The sequence below is a fragment of the Neodiprion pinetum genome, chromosome 6, assembly GCF_021155775.2.
Source record: "Neodiprion pinetum isolate iyNeoPine1 chromosome 6, iyNeoPine1.2, whole genome shotgun sequence".
In the NCBI taxonomy this organism is placed as follows: Eukaryota; Metazoa; Arthropoda; class Insecta; order Hymenoptera; family Diprionidae; genus Neodiprion; species Neodiprion pinetum.
In genome coordinates, this window is record NC_060237.1 from 30,340,809 (window position 1) to 30,366,261 (window position 25,453).

Consider the following 25,453-nt stretch of genomic DNA (forward strand, 5'->3'; position numbering starts at 1 on the left):
ACGAGAATGGAGTAATCCTGCGGATGCGGGGAATCCCGTTTCCCGGAACGAGTAATTTCTCGTAATTCACTTGGTATATCTACAGAGCCGCGACCGAAGAAGTGACTGAGCCAATTAGGCATACTTATATTCCGAGTAGTATATATGTATATACATACATACATATATATAGATAGTATACCTATAGGTATACGCATATAGATCCCGAGGGAAAAGCTCGGGCGGATTTAAGCCGGAGAGGAGCGAGCTTTTTGCCGTAGCTAGACGCGCGGGACGGGGTATAAAACTTTTTAGGAAATTTCTCCGGTCTCGGATTCGATTTAAAAAATTATAGAGGACGGGCGATTCCGCTAAACCGGGTCCCACCGCTCGGGATCCCCTTTAAGATCGTTCGCGGACGGAGCAGAGCGCGCGGCAAGGCCGATCCGTTATGGTGCGATCGATCCCGGAGCGACTGCCGACCTCCTGTCCCTGCCGACGAATCAAGTTTCATTTAAACCGAACCCTCCTGCAGCCCAGGCTCCGAATGCCTGGCAACTGTAAAACCTCGCCACGACGGACTGCGAGCGGATCCTCGCGCCAGGCTCGTAAGGAATTACTAGGTGAGTCCAGGCTCAGGGGTTGAACGTCGAACCAGAAGTTACGGCGGGCCGAATTTTTCCTCTTAAAATGTGCCCGTGACGGCGGTGATCGAGAGAACCGAAGTAGCCTTTTGAAATTGAAGATTCGCCAAGTGTCTCCGGACACCTACGCACCTACCTTTTATACCTACCGGTCGGTGAATTGTAATTTCTCAAATCACGGGGGGAGGGAACGCTACCGCGCTTTAAAGAATTCTCTTAAAGTTTTAAGTTTGAATAGCTCCTCTGACCTAGAAACCATGATAAGTATAATAATTGTCCGAATGAAAGCACGTTCGCTTCAATATCTTCTTTCACCGTTCACGAGGGATTACCTCATGCCACCGGGAGAAGTATAAGAAGTAAAATAAAAAAGTAGAGGGAAAAAAGAAACGCTTGCACATTAATGGGAACAGCAGGATCAGCCGTCTCTCCCGGGATCGCGCGGACGGCGGAGCGTTTGAGATGAGCTGGTTAACAATGAGCGGGTATCGGTGAAGCGGTTAAAGGAGCCGCAGGTATAACATGATCGAGCCGAGAGAGCGAGAGAGAGAGAGGATCCATCCGACTTTGAACCGCACGTGAGGCACGTCCGCAGTTTCGCGATGTTATACGGAAGCCGAATGAGCATCGGCGAAGGAGGAGGCTCGCCGACGTTTTCGCCGCTTGGGACGAAGCAGCGTCCAAGAAGCGGTGTCTGCTACGACGCCGGTAGTCCTGCCGGTGCTGGTAATCTCGGGGCTGGTGCAGATGCCAGTGGGCCAGATCGATAGGGCATTAAAACGGACGAGACGAGACGAGACGAGACGTCTTCCACGGAGCGGTAATAGTATCTGCACAGACCGCAGACTCGCGGTAGCCCCGCGCCGTGTCGACCCAGGGTGCAAACCCCAGGGGTAAAAGGGGTGGAAAACGGGTGAGAGACGCCGCCCCCTCACTCCGGGTGGCAGCTGTAGATCTGCGGTGATTTACGTCGCGGATTTTTGGCCGCGAAATGGGAGAGCGAGAAGAAGCTCCCGCAAGGGGGACCGGGCTAATAAAACCTAAGAGATAATGCCATCTCGGAGAATGGCGTTGTAAAATATAAAGCCAAGTTTCGATTGGAAGTCGGGCGATCGGAACGGAGGACGAACAGCTCCGTGGTAATACTTAATGGGCCAGGGAGGAAGGGAGCTTAACGCGCGACACTGGCTCGGATCCTGATATTACCCACCAAATGCACCTTGTCCCTCCTAGTTAAAGATGGCGATGATAAAACGGCCATGTTAACGACACCGTAATAATAGTTGTATGATCATGCCAGACTCCTCGTCCTGCACCTCAAGTCGTCGCAACGGAAAATCAGCTTGTTACGGCCGCGGATAGCTTTTGCGGAACCTTTGGTTTGGGCCCATTGATGTATTCGGATGTGAATCTGCTTAGTGGCGATCGATCGAGATTTGACACTCGTGACCGGAAAATCCGACCGATGTACCTTTGGACCATGCGGCTGATTAATACAAAGAGAGACCGTTTTGGTAACGTATTTTTAACAAATGTGGTCAATTTCCGATCTATGAAGAATGTTAGGGATGCTTCGTTTTTAAAAACTGCAGTGGCTTATGGCAATTTTTAGTATTAATCACGGAATGGATCAGTTGTTGAGAAACGGATGAGATCGTTCGGTAGATTCTTCAAAAATAGAAATACCGAACAGTCGGCTCCTTTCCTCTCCAGTTTCTTTCGAAATTGAACACGGATCGCGATACGGTGCCGTGAAAATGTACGGATAAAGTGGGATGGATCGCCGAGCTGATGAACAGTCCTCTTCAGCGTGGGTACGAGGCAGATGAAAATGTTGAAACAAGTCTAGTTGAACAGCCAACACTAGTCCCCGTCGAGTCTAGGAGGTGGATAGGTACTCGGAGCTTTCAGATCTGAAGTGTACTATGAAAATTCATGAGATCTTAACTCGGTAACAGAGCCAATAACGAGAAATTAACGGGCCTCCATTTGTACGGAGGAAAACCTTCGGTGTTTGAGGGAAATACAGCGCGGTATTCGGTTCGCCGATTCTTGTCTCGGATAACCGCGTGTCAGCTCGCGGCCAATTTAAGACGCGAGTCAAAGTGGGACGCACAGCTCCGAACAAGCCGGGATCCAACCGCCGTGTAACAATTACGCAGATCTGCTAAGGCGGACGACGCTGAAGTGAGAAGGGGGTGAAGAGACCGAGCGAAGGATAGAAAGATAGAGAGATAGAGAGAGAGAGATAGAGGGGAAGCGGGTGAAGGGGCGAATCGATCCGGGTTTCCACCCCCGAGATCGACGTCAAATCGACTCCCCAACGTTTGATTTCTCAATCCCGCTTCACCGCTTACTCAATTATTTACTTTACTCACCGCTTTTTTAACGAACGAGACGAATCCATATCCTTTCGACTTTAGCGTCTGGGGATCCCTTACCACTCTGCAGTCTCTGTAACACAAATAAAAGTTCAACGATTATTAATCACCTCATTGAAAATGTTCTCTTTCGCTCCTATCTATTATTGTTCCATTCCGCAATAAACAGAGTTTCGAAACGGACGGTGCTTCCTTGTTCCTCGCGCATCGACGACCAGCCTTTCTTCTTCAAGCTCGAAGCACCGAACGACGCGCGTTTTACAACCGCTTGAAATTTACTTTTACACCCTTGTACACAGCCCGGCTTTCCTCAACGCCCGCAATTGAAGTTGGGCAGGTAATGGACGACTCTGTACGTAGATCGAGCGACACTAGAGCAGGCTTGGTCTCGGCATGCGACTGGGGGGAAAGCCACACGGTCTCCCGATCGCCATCGTTAAATCGATCCGATCGGGAACAAGCGGTAACTCTGGCAATTTCTCCGGGGCGGCTACCCCTTGCCCGAAGCTAGACCGCTCCGCTGCCTGGTCGGAGCGATGCCGAGCATGGGTCTCGTAAAAAAACCAATACATTTGGCGCGATTGAAGGAGCCTCTCCGAGATCTTGATGGGACGTAAAGCTCCGTTAATTGTCGACCCGTCTCTAACCCGATCTTCCGGGTTTCAGCGCTCGGGACGCGCATCGGCGTCGCCAATCCTCCCAACAAAACAGTACCTACCTACCTACCTACCTACCTCTCTTTCGAAATGCCAACTGATGCTTCCCCATCTATTGCACTGTTTTATGACCGAGCGGAACAATTCCATCGAGACTCGTCGAGTTCTTTTCTGGGAAGATTGAAGATTGGTTATTCGTGACGTTATTCTAAAGAGGATCCACGGTTAGCAGCCCTACCGATCCTGATTTCGCCTCTGCTTTCTAGTTTGCCAATACGCGACCGCTGTGAATGCGATTAACCACGCGTGCTTTCCACGCGTTATTCACTCTTCGTCAAAAGTTTGACCGAACCTTCTGCGTGGGTTATGGAAACCCGTGTTCTCCGGTACGGTAACATTGATTATTCGCAGCGGTAGGTGCTCGCTGCGTAGCTGAAAGTTTCATGGGAACTTCTTCGCATGTATGTATAAGCCGGTGAACTTGGTGCCAATAATATTTCGGCTCTCCGCGGGTGTTCCGCTTCCTCTCTACATCTCGTTGAAAATATCTCGCCAACTTATTCAGTCAACACCTGTTACCCCCAACCCTCTGTAATATGCCTAAGCGGGTATATTTCAGAACTATAGAAGCAATGCAGTGTTAAGCGAGTATACAGTGTTCCGGTAGGTACAAACTAATCTCAGAGCTATCAACGCGCTTTCCGGAAGTCGAATTATTCGCGATATGGCCTCGACCGATCTTCGAACTCTCGCGCAAACAACCCAACTTCCTTCATTAGTCAGACTATTTCTTACGTGACTTTCGCCAGTCGTGCAAAATTCGATTGTCGAATTTCCAAAGAATCGCAGTCATCGTTATCGGAAGGACGTAGAACTGGGTTCGAAACGGCGCGACGTTTGCGCAGATATATTCGTCGGGGTGTAACGACTTGATGTCTTCAGTTAAAATTCTTCGCCTGGAGAATTCCGCGTGTGAAATTTGCGAATCGCAACGTAATTTGCAAAAGCGACTCAACTCGGGAACAACTCGGCCTTGAATTGCGGAAGTTGGTGACCCGTGTCCCCAGTTCCCGGAGTTCCATCTCGAGTGGAATGGTCTTTACCGCCGTGGAAGCGCTGGGACGTCGCCGGGTGATTTCCTAGCGCAAATTCATGGGGCCCCCAGCCCCTTTTCCCAGCTCGGTCGTTTCGCAGCGCTGGGCGATAAGCATCCGTCCACTTTGGACCCGCGAGCTAGTGCCGAAGCGATTCAGCCGAGGCTTCGAGCAGCTCCGGCCACGCTGCTCGAGTATCTATATGGCGCGTAATCGATAGCGGAGAAGCCTAGCTGGATGCAGAGTTGCGACCACGGTGGTAAAAACAGAAAAGAGGAACGGGGACCGAGAACCCCAGCAGGCGGAAGAACGAGCTCGGTGCTTCAATTCGGCCGTTTGCAGGATCGAGGCGTGATCGAGATCGATGCCGTTCGGTGAATTATTAAATCGGGAAATTTATCGCGTCGATAACCTATCCGCGTTTCGTATTAATTTACGATTCCGGGAGTAGTAGGTGCAGGACAATCGGTTCGCCGCCGACGACGGTGACACGTGCCGATGGCGCACTCTTCCTCTTCCTCTTCTTCCTCCTTGCTCCACACGGCGAATCGGCAAACTTCTATTGACCATTACTCACAGCGAACTCGCGGCCGACTTGCATCCCCGCTGCACCGGCCCCTTTGATTAATAGCGCTAATTTGTCCGCCCGTTGTACGCCGGCGAAACAGCGCGTCTACAGAGACGAAGGTATTAACGCGCTTTACCCTTACCCCGGGTGGAATTGCGACGCAGACGCTGCTTGGCCACGTCTACACGCTCAGCACTTGCCCACCGCCATTCTTTATGCACCCCCGCGAAATGCCCGGGCAGTTCTGTTCCTTTCTCGCGATCATCGTACGTCCCTCACACCCGCGCTCTGCGGAGCTCGTTTATCGCTTTCCCTCCGTGAGACGCGACGGCACGGATTTTGTTAGCATATGAAAAGCGCGGTCAGTCCAACCACGGTCTCAACCCTCTGTCGAAGCCTCGTTTTTTACTTACTAAATTTCGTTTTAATTTTCCTAATCCTTTCGGCACGGAGATTGGGAAACTTTGAACGGTTTTCTCGACTCACGCGTTTTATTTGTCCTTAACGACCCCGAATCGCTTTTTACTCGTCATTTCATCCACGTCCGACGTGACAACGCTAGACTGTGAAATTCGTCGTGTAACGTGCGAGGGCAGGAACGGTTTCTAATTGAATGAAACCACCTTTCCAGGTCGTGGATACAACACGCGGGTTGGAATGATCACGGCATCGAGCCGCGCCTCGGGTGCACGAGAATTCTAGATAGGCAGGCAGATAGGCGTTGTTTCGCTGCTAGGTGAGCTGCAGGCGCAGTGCATTTAATTGCCATTAGACCGCACGAATACGGCCTGTCCTCGCGTCACGCACGTGTTACTGCGTTTCGCGTTCCGCGGGGCTGGTAGAAAAATTAGCATCACCCAACGTTTGTTTTCTATGCCGCGTCATTTTAATACATCATATGAATTTTCGCTTCTGAGTTACCCTCTCATTATTCGCTACATTCACTCTCATTATTTCGCCTTAATGCCTTCCCTCATCAGTGGTCAACCGCGTCGGAGGGAAAGAGAGAGAAAGGGAGAGAGAGAGAGAGAGCGGGCTTGAATTTCCTCCCGTTTAATGGAGCTCGAGAGTTCCGAACTGCAGTAGTGATCGCGAGTCTCGAATGCAGCGAAGAGGAAACAAGGCAAAGAACAAGGGCGAGAGATATTTCGCGAGGAATCCGCACCGAGCGCGTTTCAACAGCGCCTGCAGCTGTAGACGCCGTGCAAAATATTTTACTGCAAGGATTTTGTAACACCCTGCAGGTAGTACGAAAGACGCACCTCAAATGCGGCCCGAATTGGCAAAATCGCGTGTCGTCATGTCTCCGCTGGTGTTGTATAGACATCGTTCGGTCTGGTGGGTAGGGGGGGGGGGGGGGGGGGCGACGTCGCCGCCTTTCGAGAGACGCCGCAGCTCATTAATAACGACCAAAGGAGAGGGGGGAAGAGAGGAGGAGAAATCCGAGGTGGAAAGAAAAAAGAAACACAAGAAAACTAAAAAAGAAGTAAAAGAGAAAGAGTAAAATTGAAAAAAAAAAAAAAAACGACGAACCGACGAACGGAGGGAAAACCGTCAGCAGAAAAATCTTTGTGTTGAAAATCTTGCGGGGGTATCAGATAAGCGCCTCGCCCTGCAGCCGGAAGGTGAAAAATGTTCAGTTGGGCCCCTCCGCCGAACGTGGGTTCATCAATCTCCTCCCTAATAAACTTGGCAAACTGTCAGCTCGCAGCTCGTTCGCTCGTTTCGCAGAGACGCTGCTGCCGCTTCTACGGTCGCTCGATGCTCGCCTTTGCACAAGGGTGGCGACGAGGCACGGCCTTCGATCCTCGCCGGATATCCCTGAGTACGCCGCAACGAGCGACGGATAATTGTTCGGAATGGCAGCGATTCGACGCGGCCCCCTTTCGAGATCTAGAATCCGACTTGTGCCCGGCTCCTCGAGCCTGGCTCGCACGCACTTGCCAGGATCATCAATGCCGACTCAAACTACGAGGGTCCGAGACTTGATGTCGGATAGTCCGGAATAGCGGCATGCCTTCACCCCCTCGAAACCGACGGTCGTCGAGACTGATGTGACGTATAAGTATGCGGCAGGGTGGACCGGGGCGAAGTGGAGGAGGTCAAAAATTTAATGGAAAATTTTTAGACGGTTTTCGGAGGGGTTTGTTTTTTTTACGCCGTCCGAACACGTGTCACACTTTGAGCAGAAGAAATCTGTTCTTGATGGTGGAATATAATTGACATTTATCAGTGAACAGGAAAAGCAGAATGTCTTCTGCTTTTCTTGACTGTCCATTTTCGCCCAAATCTTCTTTAGGTACACTGGCGCACTTGGAACCCGATTTCAGCAGTACCTATACTTTGTTTCATGAAGGAATCTTGTGATGAAAAATTATCAGGATTTCAACAATAATTACAGACCGATGACTAGGAATTCTATTTCTGCGATGGACTGACAACGAACGTAGAGAAGTAAAGAAGAGAAACTAATTTTGAACGAAATAAAATTGTCCGCTTTACGAAAAAAGGAAATCACTGCGCGTGCCTGTTGTATTTCAAAAGCGATGACAGAGCTATTGGGTAAACACGTTTGCACGTAGATATTTGATTTTCTTGTTTAGCGCCTAACCACAACTTCGTCCCAACCCTCACTTCTCAGTTGGGAAATCCGAGAATTTCCTCAAGAGATTTTAAAATTCGAAAAACGTTGAGATTGACATTCACACAGATATACGTATACATATTACCGAAGAGCGCGGGCGTACAGCGTGGTTAAAACGCGACGGTGTGAGAGGATGAAGTATCAGGAACGAATTCGGTTAAAAGCCGGCTCACCCTCCGCAGAGAGCTTTGCGCGGAGCTTGACTATGCGCCTATAAATACACTTCTTAGCTCGGCGAGTAGGTAGACGTGTGGGGGGGTGGGTACCGAAAACGAGCCACCCCTGCATCCGCAGCCGAGCGGAGGCTTTCCGCCGGTTGCTGGAGGTGAGCTAACCGAGCGTGTTATCGGGTTTTGCTTTTGTGCGAAAGCCCAGTCAGGGACCAATAAATACGTTATTAAAATTACCATAACCCGCGCCCCGTTCCCTTCCCCCCCCCCCCCCCCCCCCTCCCTCCCTTTCCGCCCCCGTTAAAATGGGGTATTTTGCAGTTAATTTTCCGATATCTCGGTAACAATCTCGGTTACAACGCGGGTAGTTAACCCTTTACGTATACAGAGCCTACATCGCCCCGTGATTTCCACCCTCAACCCCTAACTCTGGCCTCGATGTCGTTGCCGCGGGAGCAGAGGCTCCGTCACGCGGCTTATACGCGCGAGACATTAATAACCGGCTTAAATTACGGAAAATTCGAAATACGGTCGGAGAACGGAAATTCACTCGGTCTTCATGATCATGCTGACAAATTCACAAACTTCCCTCACACACTTACGTCGTAATAAGTATAAGCCTCTCCCTTCGCTCCTATTTACCCGCCAACCTCGATCGAGAACAGCCAATTGTCACCACCGCCTAGGATTTAGAATAAAACTGTACCAAAGGTGGTAAATGGTAGGGATTGATTGACCTTCTTGTTGGTGCGTTAAAAATTATCTCAAAATATTTTCGAGAGCAAAGCCTTTGGGAAACTTTCTACAGGTTATGGAATATTGCTACATCGAAGATCGATTAGGTTTTCTTCCTTTTCTCTTCCTTTTTTCTTTCCGCATGCATTAGCGACGGAGACCCTGATTTCGCATGATTGAAAAACATGTTCAAATTAGTTTTCTCGTTAGCAAAGTTTTGAAATTTTTAGCAAAAGTAAAGAGAAGAAAGAAGGAAGAAGGAGGAAGAAGAAGACGCAGAATAAAAAAAAAAAAAAAACGAACATAAAATAAAGTAACAACGACATTAATCAACTCTGATAAGAATTTCATGACAGACGAGTCGGAGAAGCGAACTTGTTTTCAAACGATCTCGACGAACGTTACCCGAGATGTAACTTTTATTTTAGATTTGTAAATGATCTAAAAATACGAGAACAAAAAAAATCGACGAGATTTTTCCTCCGGTTCCCTCACACTTCACCGGGCCTTACCCGTCAACGACTGTGGTTATTAAATATGAGAAAGAGAAAATACGCAGCGAATTAAAAACGCGGATGTTTGGCTCTCCCCTGCCAATTTGGGGTACGAGGTTGCGGCGGGATGGGCGGGGGAGGGGGGGGGGGGGGGGGGGGGGGGCGGAGTTCAAGTATATTTGCGGAGGTCTCGGTCGGGGGCAAGCTCGCGCAGAGCGGGAATACGCGATAATAAAGCCCTCCGGTATTTCTGTACGGTTCTCGCGCGTTTCGCTCGCCGAAGAGCAAAAGTTTTGCGCGGGTTGTAAACGCTGATTGCACTTCTCCCTCACCCTAGTCCTCGTCGACGTCGACGTCGACGTCACCCCGCCGCCCTCGCCATCGGTCGCGTCGTCGAGCGTCGAGCGGAGTCGCGGGCTCTGATTACACGCTCGATACGCTCGCGGCTCGTCCGTCCCTCGCGTTATTACACCAAACGCAAATACTCCCCGAGATGCGATGCACGCAGGATTTCCGCTCCTCGCTACACTAACCTGACCAAGTACACCGGGTAAGTATTATTTCACCGAATGAGCGCGTATTTATATACCTACTCCACCGTTCCACGCTCCGGCGACGCCGAAGCCGCGCGACCCGGATTTTGGGACCTTTGCCAACTCCCGGGGGTAAATTATTTTCATCGAGAAATCCGAATGTACCGAACAAGTCCGGTAATCAATGTAATGGAATATATGCTTTCACCCTCAATTGTCGCTGGTGCGAAGGGCGGTGATTTACCGTTTTCAACCCTGCGAGGTCCGATGATGCAGGCTGGATGTGTTAGATGCGATTATTTCGCAGATCCTCGTTACAGGCTTCAGATAAAGAAAGGAGTAGCTAGAAGACGAGACGCGAGAAGGAAGAAAACGAAAGAATTTAGAGGCACCTCCAAAATTCGAGGTACTCGTTTTTCGATTCGAATAACACGTTTACTCGCGTCAATTTTTCATCTACTCCTTTGCTTTACCAAAAAATTAAATATGGTCGACTGAAATTTAAAATTCTATGTAAGAAAACTTGACCTGAGAGGAAATCTGCTTGCTTCGACTGCACGGTAAAAGAAAAAAATTACGGGAGCTTGAAAGTACGAAATAACAACAGATTCAGACTCTGGAATCGAGATTCCATCTATGATACAAAGTGCGACGTACAGGAGTGTTGAATTTCGGACGCGAAGCAGAATATCTGAAAGACACGAAAACTAAAGATAGAGCAAAGAATAGAAGGAAAATACATATTTTTTCCCCCCGTCCCCTCCGTGATGTTCCTCGTCTATCACGCGATACTCTGCATCATTTCGCGTGACGTGACCATGAGAGACGTGTACAGACCGTGTCGTGCGAGGGCGGCTAATATCCCAGCTTCGTCAAGTTCCGGAGGATATCACGGGGCAAAGGCGAGGGTCTGAAGGGGGCGGATGAGGGTGAGGTGACATGTGACCTACGCCTATGTGAGCCGTCTTGCTTTTCTTAGCGGAGAGAAAAAAAATGGGAGCGTTCCCGAGGGACGCGAGGGGCACGGCTCGAGGATTTCCTGCCCGTGTTACCTATATCATTCACCTTGAAGGGGGGTCGATGTTGACGAATGTCGTTGCGAGGCTCGGCTCGAGCCAAATCCTAGCATCGGCGACTCCTATCGTTCCTCGCCATCGTCTCTCTCGGTACTATTCTTTATTCATCCCCCTCCGCGATACGAGAGGGAACAAGAAGCTAACGTGGACCCTCGCCGAGATAGCGACTCTCTGATCCCGACGTCGTCCTGCCGTGCACGAACTCGCTTGGCACCCACCGCAGACCCCGTGAAAACTTTTCGAACTTTCAGGATCCTCGTAAATTGTGTCGCAAGCAAATCAATCCACGATTAAGATTTTGCGGCCAAGTTTGAGTCAACGGCAAAAAGCTGGGCCCGAATACGCCACGTCTTAGACGACTCGGTGTCATATACCCCCGGCTTTATTCACCGGCGGGTGTGTGTTGTATACGGATCAATTTATGGGCGACGATGAGGAGGAAAGTTGGTCGGGTAGGTGGCGGGATCGATGGATCGAGGACTTTTCTGACGGAACTCTGCAGCGCTGCAGCGTCTGTATCTCTCGACGGAGATGCGGGACGGACGGATTATCAACTCGGAACACCAAGGAGTTGACCGCGGTGCACGTGGTGCATGGAGAATGCGGGGCAGGAAGTCGAGGATAAAAATTTCGCTGCAGCGAACGAGCCGGAATCACCCAGTCCAATGATTCTGCCAATGATGGAATCGTGCACCGGCACCGAAACGCGGGCTTTCGTGTCCTCCGAGAGGGAGGTCGGCAGGATCGGGCGAGAATCCCACGGTCGAGCGACATCCAGTCGACCTTAGCCTCTTCGAGCCGAATCTTTGACCGGAAATGGGTCCGACCGCAGGACCAAGGACGAAAATACACAGGGCGTAGATGGGAGAGGGGGGTCTGAATGAAATAGCGAGAGAAGATAAAGCGGGAGAAAAATGGGACGCGTGTCGTGGGATGAGACGCGCTCCCGCCGGGCTAAACTGGAGGAGACGAGGAAGTCGAACGGAAGGTGAAGCGATAACGAGAGCGCGCCACGCGACCTTGCAAGGAGAGCGATCTTTACGGAGATACCGCAGTGACGAAACGATCGAATTAGGACCCCCCTCAAAGTATCGTCGTATCCCCGATTCGTTAAAAAGTTTCCAGAAGATACCGCCTGGCCAGAAAAGTACCGGCAGTCACCCGCTCCAGAGCTGAACTCGCTGTTCCAAAACAGGGAGGAGGAGCGATAAAGGTTAAGGACGAGACTCCGATAGTGGGAAATTTGCACCGAAGCGTGTACTTGAATGTGTAGCGATACTGCAGGCCAACATTTTTCCCGGGATTTGTTTGGAACGGAAAATGGCGCGATCCGTAGGTGAATCTAATCATTGACATCCTTTATTTTATCACCAGCATATATCCTTTTCCCAAAGCTGAAAGGATCGTTTCCGTTTTTTACCGGGTTTCTTTCCCGCGCGACTGTTTTCGAGGGGCGGATCCGGCGGAATAATTGATCGGGGGAGCGAGCAGCTTTGTCGGCAAAAACATTTAATCACTCGAAGAATCGAATGACTCAATCGAAAGGAGGAGCCGGACGATAGCCGTTGCCGGCGTGTACATACCGGTTGTTGGAAAACTTTTCATCCCTTGGCGCGTATCCTTGCTTCCGTAATTTTATTCCCAACAGCGGTCGGAGTATAAAATATCACGGACTTTTTCCACCGGCGATTAATTCCGAGCCTCGCATCTCGAGCGAACCGCGCTTCCACTTTTGGCCAAACGAAGCCGCGAGCTTTCGGGGCCTCGAAAGGCGGCGAAGCTCGGATCGCGCGGTTCACACTACAGGCGTGGGAAACCCGCGATCCCCCATATTTTAAATCTTAACCACGACGACGAGCGTGGTCTGAATGGGCAAGTGATGAAAAGGCTGATGGGAGGCGGCTTAATACGTCGGATGATTCACTGTGTACTCGGAAAATCCGTCGCGGCTACAGACGGAATTTATAAATACTGATTCACTCGCCCCTTATTCTCGGGCCGCACGAATCTGATAGAGGGAGCACCCCCCCCCTCCCCCCCCACCCCTCAATATTTTCCGGGATGAATGCGAACTTCGCGACTCTGCGAATCCGCGAGAAATTTAAGACGTGGGTCGAATGCCGTGCCGACTTCCCTGTCGGGGTTCCGTTAAACTTGTTCCAACTTTCCCCTCCGTACCCGGAAGAACATGCACGTCAAGGGGTGCGCTCGTGTGTCCGACGCAGGCGTGCGGAGGCGGCTTTTAAAACACTCCGCGTACAAGTTAACTTTTATTTGAGCCAAGTATCAACAGGTATCGACTCCTCTTCCAGTAGCGCGGTGCTTCGAGCTTCTTTCGCCCCTCCGTCTTCCGGCGTGAACCCAGCCCAACCCGTCGATGCGAAGGAGCGCAGCGTTCCCTCATGCCTCCTTATAAATTAACAACACGTCTGCGGATCGATCCCCGCGATACAAGCTTCCCCAGGCTAGAATCCAGATTAGCCTGGGTCAGGGTCTTCGCCGTGTCCGCTCCGCCTCCTCTCCCGGTCCTAAACGTCTCTGTTCCCGCTGAGCTGTCCCTTACGTCTTACTCCGAGCCCCTCGTTCACCCCCAGTCGAACATCCGGCGGATCCTGTCGCGAATTCAGGTCGGGTTAACCGGACGGTCGTCATCCCGCGGGATGTATTTAAATCTGGGTTCGATGTGTGTGTGTGTGTGTGTGTGTGTGTGTCGATGGAACGGCGGGCGGCAGCGGGGCTAATACCCGGGATTATTCCCTCTGATCCTATACCAAATATGTGTTCAACCCAGCCGGGATCACGCCGCTGGCCCGTGCCGAGATCCCCGACCTCCCCCGACACCCCCGGCTTCACGACTCCGATACACACGTGCTCGGCCGATCTACCATCCCGTCTTATCTGCATCCCACATACGACCCCCTGAATCATACCGGCGCCGCTTCCCCCAGGCACCGTCCGATACTACCTCGCGATTAGTCATTAGTGATCGCCGATTGCCCAGGGACAAGAGGATCGTTCCGCTCCTCCAACGCGCCACCGATATCAAGCCATGCACCTCGTCGCCGAAATGGAGACGCCGAGATTCGGCTGACGACGCTTCGAGGACCGATATCTTTTTGGTCGATGGTTTTTCCGTGCTTGGCAAACTTGTTTATTACGTTCAACCGTTCTCGGAATAACCGATCGGTCGCTTCGAGGTTTGCTCTCCCAGACATATCGATTCAACGAATAATTTCGAAGCGGTACTCCGCACTGTGCGATCAGCATCCAGCATCGAGTGCGTCGAAATGTTCGTCTCTCCTCGAGAAGAACCTGACCGGAATCAGCCTCCGACTATAGACGGATGGCAATTAAGTTTACCGTCATTTTCCAGGACACGTCGGTCCGGTCGGTATAACCGAGAGGGGTGGATATTCAGATTCGCGAAGCCCTGACCCCGGCGCGTAGGTGAGCCACGCTTCAGGTGTAGGGCAGTTAGGGTTGCCAAGGGAATGTCCCGGGTCCGCCGTTCCGCTGTTTGAGTAATAGACGGTCAAATGCACTGCTAAGCACGGCGAGGCGGAGGCGGGGGTCTCCGGCAACCGGATCTCGATGGCAGTGGCGTTTGGGGCGCGGAGGATTAAGCGCTTTGGAGATACAAACGGACGGACCCCGCGGGGCTGCGGAATCCGCGGCGAGCCGATCCGAATCCGAGCCGGCTACCGGGGAGAAACGGGTGAGAACTTCCCCCATTATTTCGCGTCCAAACAGCCCCGATAAGAAGGATCGTGACCGCTTATAAGTGACACTGATCCAGCGGCAAAGATGATCCACGCCCCTCGACTCGAGATTCCAGAAATATTATACATCCGTCGGTTCCGATAGTCGGAGATCTGGATATAGACGGATGCGAGGGGACGGCGGAAAATTGACTTCGAACACAGGGCAAAACGATATCTGAGATACGTGTGCGGCATACTTGTGTATCAACTTTTTTTTTCAATACTTTAATCCGTCTTCTTTCTGTAGGATCGAGAGCTCTGCGAACGCCGTAATTTTCGTCGTCGAAAACCGGGGATTTCGTTATTACAGCGGGATACGATCTCGTGGTTATTAATCGCCGTTTCCCGCTCATCGACAAACCTGAACGACTCACTGAACGAGAGATTCCGCATCAGTGCTGCGCGAGTGACGGACGCGTTGGAGTTAAAAATCCAAGCCAAGTTCTCTCCGCATCGTTGGCGCATCGATTTTTAAATAAACACTATCCACGCTTTCCTCTCTGCGAATGACGAAACAGAGAAGTTCATCCCTCATATTTACCTAACCATCCATTATTTTTTCATCCCTTAATTCCTTGAGACTACTCGCCGTCGATTTTCGAGTTGAAAAATGAAACGTTGCGGTCTCTTTGGAATTTTTTTTCACCCTCTCGAAGGAAAAAAACCGTTCCCGAATGAAACGATTTCTTTTTCTTCTTCTTCTTCTTCTCATCCTAGAATTTGCGACGCTTTAAGTCCTGTCACCGCATCTCGGAATTGAGTGACATCGGGTATATCCACTCACATTATCCGGGACGGTTAGCCGCCGCCATCTGAGACCCGGGCGAGTGACGGGGACGGCTTAAGCGTGGCAATCAGCATTGATTTTTAATAACTCACTCCCCCTTCCCCTACCCATTCCACTCGACCCGCAGATATCGCCGGCCCCCGAACATCCCCGGCAACAAATCGACTGGGAGATATACTCCAAACTCCGCGAGATTTTACGCAGAGATTTCGGCCCGGTACCTACACAGGATCTGCCCGGGTATATCTGTATGCATTGGTATGTATATGCGACGAGGATTTTTCATAATTTTCCACCGATTGCGAGTCGCGCAGGGGGAATTTTGATTTAGAGGTGAAAGGGGACCAGGGATTTCGCTTTCATTTCGGTTATTTCCCAACCCAATCCACCCTTTCTCTTCTCTCTTCTTACCGTCCTGTGGTGTTCCGGGCGAAATTGTCCACCGCGACTATTTCGCGACTGCGGAACACGGCAGTAACCGCGAGTCTTACCCTCTTTCGGTGATACCGAAATTTTTCGCGTACCTGACTAGCCTGACCGAGCGAACGTTTCGTCCCCTGGGATTCGACGTGCCTGCGCGATCCGTTCCCCGAAGGGTCTGTGCGAGGGCTGAAGAACAAGAGAGGGGAAAATAGGGAGGGGGCGAGAGATAGAGAGAGAGAGATAGGAGGGAAAAGTGGTAGACTGATTGATTGATTGGTAGATTGATTGAGTGACTGATCGATGGGCTTATGTGTCTTCGAAAAATAATTTCCCACCAGACGATATCGATGTATATGTACGTATACCAGCCGTATACTAACTACACGCGTAAAGAAGAAAAAGGAGAATAAACAAAGAGAAATGAATTAGCTTCGGGGGTATATAAAGCGCGATAGTTGAGGGAGGGTGGATTGATCGCAGAATTGAAGCAAACGCGAATTAAGAGACACCGCGCCGAAGCGAAACTCACTCCCAAACAACGCACCCGCACAATTTCGTTTACGGTCAATTAGTCCGGTGACTCCAGGAAATTCACGGCTGTGCATATGCTACGTTGTAATGCACCTCGCGTCCATTTTAGTGCAAAATTCTACTTTTGGAACGGTGACGGCGTGTGAAGGTTTCGACTCGGTTCGAATTACCCGGTGAAGAAAGAGAGTCATTTTTCGGCCGGCGAGATTGAAAATCTATTATTAAAGTGGACGCGGCTTTTGCTCCCGGGTCCCGCCTGCTACGAGGGCTGTAAATCGAACGTTGCCGCCAGCTATTCCCTGCGAATTTTCGCAAGCTTCTCACGTGTCACCGCTGATGCAGGGCTGTAGCCTCTCACTCTGCATGGTAGATTGTCAAACTCGAGATAAAAGTGGAACGATTTCGAGTGCCTTTCACCAGGAAAATTGCGGAAAAGAAATAACTGCAGGTGGGAATAGCAAAACTCGTATCCATGTGCGACGCGTGCGAATAGGTGCAAACAATGTCTCGAGAGTAAGATTTATTCCTTCATTTCGTTGAAAGTTCGCGATTCGTTACATTTATTTGAGTTTCAAGTATCGTCAGTGATCGATGAACCGAAGATGATTTCGAGGAGAGGTTTTTCAGGGAGAAAAACGACAGGCTAAGATTACAAGATATTTTTCATCCTACCTAAAATGATAAACAACAATAACAACGACGACGAGTATAGGCGTACACGCCTGACACGCGCAACGGTGACGTTCCGTGAAAGACGGACTCGCGGAAAAAGAAGCGAGGAATTCGCGGTCGTCCCAGAGCTTTTAAAAGAATGAGCAGCCCGGCGAAGGGTGCCGTCACTGCTGAATTCCTGGAAGGGTTGAAGCCGGGGGTGTGAAGGAGTCGAGGGTCGGCCAAGCGGGCGATGTTCGCTCCGGTCGAAAGTATCGTAAGTTCGAGTGTTTCGGTGTAGGTGTCGAGTACTCGCGGGGTGTTCAAGTTGGGCCGCATCGAAGGCACTCGAGTATCCGGACTCGTGTTAATGTTCGCCGACGGTTGATGCTCGATACTCGCTTTGCGCCGCGGTCAACCCCCGAAGCCGTAATTGTTCGGGTTACGTAACCCGGGTGACACGTCGATTTCTATAACCTCGCGAGTTCGAGTCGCGAACCTGCAACTCCGATACGAAATCTGACGCCTGGGGCGCGACTCACAGTCAACCACCCCTTCGGGGGTGAAACCGCCGCCGCCGCCGCCGCCACCGATCGACGATACGAATAATATTTGACGTAAACTCGGGTATCTTTTTACTTTCATCGCTGTCGCGGGATGTGTGTATTGGATGGAACAGGAAGAGCTGCTTTTCCAAACGCCTGGAGCAGGAATACCACCGGGAAAATATAATATAAATAAGCTGGTGTATGAATTTATTGAACGATCATCTAGAACGCGGTTGGATGTACAAATTTCGATCACTTTATCTCCTCCTTCAGATAAAAATTTGCAATTTTTATGAAATGAATGCATTATATGTGTACAATGGAGTAGGTTGAAAAGGTAATTTTTGAATTTTGATCAGTTCGCCACCCAAATCACCTTCACAGAATTCCATCTAATTCCCTAATTTTTTCAAATGCTTATCTCAACTCTAACTCGTGCCCCAAAGAGGGTGAATTTCCCCATTTAAACCTCTCAGGGGCACATTAAATCTGCCCAATGGATTTAGGTGAAATTTGGTTCGAGGAGTTTTTTTGGGTCGCTGATTACGAATCTGAACTCAAAATTTGAAAATTCAAGATGGCGGATTCAATATGGTGGACAAAAATCCCAACAGTCACTTGATATTGCCATATTCTAGCCACTATTTTGAATTTTGTAATTTCGAGTTCAGATTCGTAATCAGCGACCCAAAAAACTCCCCTAAACCAAATTTTATCTAAATACATTCGGTAAATTTGACATGCCCATAAAAGGGTTGAATGGAATCCATCCCATTTCGGGCACGGATTAGAGTTGAGATAAAAATCTGAAAAAGTTTGAGAATTATTTTTGATTTATCCGGAGCCGATTTGGGGGGCGAGCCGGTCGAATCTCAAATATGACCATTTTGAGGACCACCCTACTGTAGAACCATCGAGATGACTCGAACGATTGAGGTGGTTGAAAAATAAAACCAAAATATATACCGAGAAATATAAACCATATATTACTATATTTTTCCAAATATGCAAAGAATATCGTAGGTAATCAGCGACAGATGCGGGAAAGAATTCCTCGTTCTTTTCCTTTTCCCCCACCCCCCGAAAATGAAAATAAGCGAAAAGACAAATGAGTGTTTTTTTCTCCCTCCCTCTTTTTTGGCACAATTCGCCCGACGTGCGCGGGGAAGGACGTGTAAGGGGAACGTGGCGAAGTTAGCATGGGGAAAGGCGGGTGGACGGGAGATGAAAAGGAAGGACATAACTCGGGGGTGGATCCATTAGAGCTACCCCCGAGCACCGACGAGCCGCCGCATAACGCCCGACTGTTTCCTCCGGTGGTTATTTGCGGGCCGGGTTATGGGGACTTTTCTAGTTACTCAAGCTAGCCTCGAGAGTCTGACTTCTTATCACAGTCGCTGTCTTAATTGTCAAAATATTATTCCAACCCCTGAAGAAAAGCACTTGAACCGGGGGTGGGGGTTGGTCGGCGGGCTCGGCGACACCTCAACCGGAGCTTGGCTCAATTTTTTTCCCCCGTTTCTCTCTCCCCCCCCCCCCCCCCCCCCCCCCCCGTTCCGCCCCCTGTTCGTTCTTCTCTCGCGATATTTTGCTCCAGCTCGACTGGCGCGACGAGGAAAGTCGAGGACACGTCGTCTGCATGCCACGCGCTACGTACTTACAATTAGACAAACATTATACAAATGCGAACCGGCGGTTCCCTCGGGTTCGCAAATGGGAGAGAAAACTTTCCCGCAGCCTCCACCGCCTAGTCGCATTCGCGGGCCACGAGGGGGGCGGAATACCGGGAGCCGAGAAACCCGGCTTTCCACCTCGGGCCATAAACGGTCGATCACGGGACGCTGAGTTTTCTAATTGGCGAACGCCTCGACTTTGCCCTCGCGCTTTCACTCCTCCGCCGCAATCCGGCTTTACCCGTCTAATGCCAACGGACCGGAGGAAGTGGCTATTCGATTCCGCGGAAATTTCCAGGATAAAACTTGAGCAGAAGAACCGCAAGATGACTAGTGCGGTGTTTGCCATTTTTTTTTTCTTTTTTTTTTACTACATTTGTGCGACTAAACCTCGTTTGTTCAAACCTGTTTACAGCGATGAGAATTGTTTACTCAATCGTGTTCATATCGCTCTAAAAACTTTAGGGGAGTAGTTTTTTTAATTCACAAATTACCAACGATAGTTGGGATTTCTCTGTAGCAAAAAAAAAAAAAAAAAGAAAAAGCGCCAACGGCATCGAATCGTCATAAAAATTTGCGATTTAATTAATTTATACAATCCATTTCATTCTAGCGAGACAAAAAAAACATTGCGATAAAATATTCACGGATGATGCTTATACAGCCAGTGAATACATAAATAACACCTTCGTTTACGAACGGGGTGAAAAAAAGTGAAATTGCAGAAAGAGCAGCAACAACGAGGCTCGGATGAAAAATCCGCATAAAATCCAAGCCCGCAAGGCTGCAGATGCCTGGGGGATTGATTTACTCGGTGTTATACAGGCCGTGCGAACCGGCACGAGGCGGAATCGTTTCAAAAATTGAAATATACGGCGGCATGCAGGGTAACGAAAACACATAACGACAAGGCTGCACCGATCGAGGCGGAACGATAGATGAGAGAATATCGTCGTTCGCCCGAGGTGGTGAACAGCCGGTAATAAATACAGGCCGCGATTAGATCGTCCAGTCAGCGTTTTCGCCCGCCAATAATTCGCGTGAAATATTATCGTTCGAGGCCGCGAGTGCACCGCTCTCATCGCTGCCGTGTCGTGCAACGAGATTCTCTCTCTCTCTCCTCCTGCATTTTCATTTTTGCCAAAGGCATGCCAGAGCAGAACAAACAGATCAAACCTCTTAATCAAAACTTACTTTTTTCGCACTCCCTGTTCACTTTTAGCCACTTAGTTTTCATCCGGTTCTGCTTGATCTACGATATCATCCAACATCTTCGTGGATATAAAAAAATTCATCATACAAACTACGTCTCTTTTCTAGTCATCGGGGCGAAAGTTGGTCTCCGAATGATTCGGTTATACAAAATGCAGATTTTCTGTTCATGAGGCGAAATTCACCGGGGTAACTTGGTACCCAAAGAATAGCGAAGAGGAGAGGAGAGGAGAGGAGAGGAGAGGAGAGAGCGTGTGACGGACGTATACCCATTAGCGAGGCTTATAACGGTTCGTCGGTGGCGTCGGCTGCAAGGGGGGAGAGCTCTCCTAATTGTACATTAAATTTGATGTTATTTTTTGAAAAGCGAGGCGCGCCCGCGGCCTGCCTCCTCTTCCCCTTTCCTCCCCCCCCCCCCCCCCCGGCGAAACTTTTATTTACACGAAATTAATTTTAATGAGAGACTCGCTCGCCGCCACTCATCTTATCACGTGCACCGCACCCCACGGCCCCCAAGCAGCAGCAGCAGAAGCAGCCTCCCTTTCTCTTCCCTCTCGTTAATTGGTCGCGAGGTGGTTGCGGGGTTCGATTCGGCCTCCGGCGAGGCTCTATGCCGCTATTTTTGGAACGGGAATATAAAACGGCGGACGGCAGGCGTCGGGGAAAGTGGCGAGCAGCGTCTCCTTCCATTCTCCCTCCCTTCCTTCCTTCCTTCCTTCCTTCCTTTCTTCCTTCCTTCCTTTCGGGTCGCGGATCCCAAACTGCCCCCGTCATGTCACACGGAAGAAGCAAACGAGATTCTAACGACAAAAGTTTCTCGCAGGCTCGAGTCGCCAACCGAAATTCAACGCCCCGTGGATTCTTTTGACTAAAATCTGTACACCTTGTGTTCCGGTTGAATCACGATCCAATCTCGAATTGCATCGGTTCGGATAATCGCGATTCCAAATCATCAGAGTACGAAATGGTGGGAATTTTTGGAAATTCTTTGAAAAATATTTCAATTATTGGACCGTCGCTGGTTGGTTTTGATTTTGACTTTTGCACGATAAATCGCACATCTTTTCCAAGCGTGTCGAACTGGAGTTGCGAATTTGGCGCAAACGGCGGCGACGAGGTATGCAAATAATGAAATAATAAAGGGCGACGCACGGCGTCGAGGCGGCAGACAAAAGCCTGCAGGCTTGGAGATTTTTCAAAACGCGGGAAAACTAATATCCTTCCTCCACCGGCGGTTCCTTCGGGTGTGAAGATTCACCCTCGCCGGCTGGCTTCCTCCTTTCTTTGCCACGGCGCCTCGGTCCCCGACGTTTTCATCAAATTTCACGTATTCATCAGTGCCGGGGAAACTCGAGCCTGAGTTTCCGTCTGAGACGGCATATTTTCAGCTTTGCACAGTGTCGCAATTCTCTCGCGCATCAGCTACCTGATGTGAAATAAGAAAATGGAAAAATGGCCCGTATTATACACATTAAGATTTTAGGTTTCGGAAGTTTGTTCGAAGAACCACTGCTGAAGGAATAACGCAGGTCAACAAAAGAAAATTTCGATTCTACACATCGAATATTAACCAAAACCTTTATTTGTTACTTGTAAAATTTATTTTTATCTTTTTGACGTTGATAAATACGTCTTGAAGTTTTTCGTTGACAGCTAATATGGGTGCCTGTTCGGAAGAAAAAGGAAAACGTTTTCATCAAAATGTGATGGACTTTATCGTTATTAACGTTATCAGGGGCAGTATAATGAGAGCAAGATCGAAGATTGCGTTTCGGGTTTGATACTCGCAGAAATTCCACACGAAAATAGAAGTAATACGAAAAATATTCATTTTTGAACTTTGTTTATCAATTCTTTTGCATTTGTATTTTCCCATTAACTATTGTTTTCGAATAAACGTAACTGAAATGCAAAACTGAAGTTTGCTCAATTGTTATTTACAATAATTGTTTGAGAAAATAGGTAATTTTTCTTAAAATCCGAAATATAGTTCTGGTTTCTACAAAAACAAACTATTTTTTCATTTATTAGCCAGGCAGAAGAAATCAAAATTTGAAATCAAAACCCAGACTCGAAATAGGTGTAATCAAAGCGTGTTTCTTCGGCGCAATTTTTTCTCCCTTCGCCGTATTTCCACAAGTGGAAAACGGTAATCGCAAATCGTGGAAAATCACCTCTGGCAACATTTACGCGAAGTTTCGTTCTTATCTTGACCGACGTTCGGTCAGCAGTACATGTAAAGGTATACCTTTAACCTGGGGTAACAAATTTCGCCGAAGATGGATGGATTCTTTTATGCAGAATCGGAAATTGCCATGTCCATTCAGGTTTTATGCTACCCTTATAGGCGGGGCAATCCGGCTCATTGCTTTCGCGCTTTCCAACTCACATCAGAGTTGGTCATCTCAAGCACGTGTCCAGCCGTGGGTACATTCGAGATCTGGAGTCATCGACGTTTCCGCTCCAGCCGGCGCTGGATAAATCCGCAGATAATACCGCGACTCTTTCTTTCTATCTTTCTTTCTTTGTTCGCGGGTTTGTTCAAATTGCAGCCGAATTAACCGTGGCAAACTCGCTCGATGGGTTTCTTCCAGCATTGAGATTTTTCTTCTCTAATTTTTTTCTCTCTGCTCAACTGCATCCGAGTTTGCTCTCCGACTGTGCGCCTTATTCCTCCTCTTCTTCTTCTTCTTATTCTCAACCTTTATTCGCTCCGAGGATTCACCGCTTCACCCCTCACCGTGGGAGATTCTACGAAATGACCCCCGCCCTCCTTCACGCCATACTACTTCACCAATTACGACGTAACTAACGTAATCTCAACGTCTTTTCATCACTTTTCCCCAGAGGTAGGAGGATACGGCGAGAAAATGGGTGAAGGGAAACCGTAGCGGAAAAAAATATTGCACAACTCTGGCACGGTGTCTGAACCTATAAGAAACGTGAGAATGAATACTATGTCGAATTTTATCATTTGTAATTGGCCACAGAGTATCGAGAAATATCCAATTGCATGAGACAGCATTATAAAATTGACCTGGACGTCCGAAATATGAGGACCCACCGAGTAACCGGAAGTCAGGGGTGCATAGCAGAGCAGCCGAGGATGGAGCAAGAACGGCAGGCGTGTAATTGCGACTCTGAGCGTGAATTCTTCGTGCATTTTCGGGGGGGGGGGGGGGGGGGGGGGGGAGGAGGAAGGGAAGGATTCTGCGGTCTTGGAGAAAGCCAAGGAGGCGGCGGCGCCGAGTTGGCGCCCCAGAAACAAGGGGCTGGAGGTAGTATTTCGATCGTACAGCCGACGAGGACAGCGGCTCGGCGTCGCCCTGGCAATTGGAATTTTCCCGAATTTATCCGCTTCCACTCTCACGACGATTGTCCAAACGGCCGCCTTTCTTCTCAACCCCCCCCCCAACAACGGCCGAAAGCCTGCAGCCTAAACCACACTCGGAGTAACCTGGCTTGCCAAACCACGACTGGCTGACTTACCCCGTGGGGAAGAAAACCGCATCCTACAGGCGATCCGAACCCCCGTTGCGGGTTCTGTCTCATTCTCAGTTCTTACGTTAGCGAAGAATCTTCAAGCAGTCAAAACGAATCAATGGAGAAAAATAATGGGGAAGAAATTTCGAACCAGGGATCGGAGGAGCTGCCTGAGTTTTTGATCGGTTAAGCTTGACCTTTGTTTTTGTTATCTTAGGGTTACGCATCGCGCTGACCTGTATAATAGTTTCCCTTTTTTTCTTACATCGAAGCTCAGTCGCAGCTTGAGTTCTCGATCATCTTTCGCATCGTCGATCAAAACTGATTCAGGTGTATTAGCGAACCCAAGTTTTTCCTGTAACTGGAATATCCAAACTATCGGCAAATATCGCCAAGGTGATAAGGGCTGCATCAACGTTCCACCAAGTGCAGAAAAGATATTCCCACATTCAAATCGTACAGCGCAAAATTTCTTGATCACAGTCACTCAGAGGTTGTACTTTCCACGAGGAGTGAAAAATTCGATCAGCGTACTTGTTATATATTAGTATGAATCTGAGTTTTCTGCCACATTTCCTGCGCTCTCCGTACCCGGAGAGTCGTATGATCAATGACCGAAGGATCGCGGCGGGGAAGAGAGAAGCGGGAATCCATGGTAGGCGGCGTTCTGCCGACAGTTAAATACTGCTGGAATGACGGGCGAAATGCACGAGGGATATCTGCGGACAGTTTTCGCAGCGATGCGGGGGAATCACTTGCTTCCCTTTGGCGGCGGAATCTATTTGCCCGACCAGAACCGATGCGATGGCCGTTTGAACGAGCGTCGGTGCAATTTCCCCCGCATTTCTCCGCATAGCCTAGGTGCACAACTACCCGGGAATCAGGGTAAATGGGGGTGAGTACGCGTCAAAGGGATTCGCGATGGCGGGGATATTTAAACCCAGGAACGTGTTTGAAAAGGCTAAACTTCGCCGCCCTAGCGCGTCCGAAAACGACGGATCCCTGAAAGCTTCCGAAGTTGGACCGAGGGTCGATCGAGGAGTGGACGAAGCATTGACCGACTCGAAATAGCCTCCCGACCGCATCCTTCGCATCACCTCTGAACCTTAACTTCCGCAGTCCGTAGTCCGTGGAGACGAATCTTCGTTCTTTAGGATTAAACTGCCTGGTCGAAACCTCTTCGAAAAGTCTCCAGAGGTCGACGAAATAGGCGAAAGGCTCGTGAAAAGTTGGCTGACGATATTCAAACGTGAATATGGAATTGGTGCGACTTTGGCCGTGATGCCTGTAAAGAAACTCAATATTCCAAAATTTCCGTGACACCTGATCATCCAATACCTGCACGTATATTCAGCATCGTCTCTACGGTGAATCCGTGTTGCGAAATCGAGTCGTTTCGCAGAGCCACGT

General features: G+C 49.5%; 1 protein-coding gene across 8 annotated transcripts in view; it reads right to left on the reverse strand.

Moving 5' to 3' along the window:
• The window catches only part of LOC124222387 (nucleolysin TIAR), a 376,350-nt gene that overhangs the window by 38,699 nt on the left and 312,198 nt on the right, over positions 1-25,453 (reverse strand). For all 8 annotated transcript variants that reach the window (XM_046633280.2, XM_069137358.1, XM_069137359.1 and 5 more), the window contains one exon: positions 3,002-3,077. In XM_046633280.2, coding sequence (XP_046489236.2) covers positions 3,002-3,077 — 76 coding nt within the window. The remainder of the gene's footprint in view (positions 1-3,001; positions 3,078-25,453) is intronic.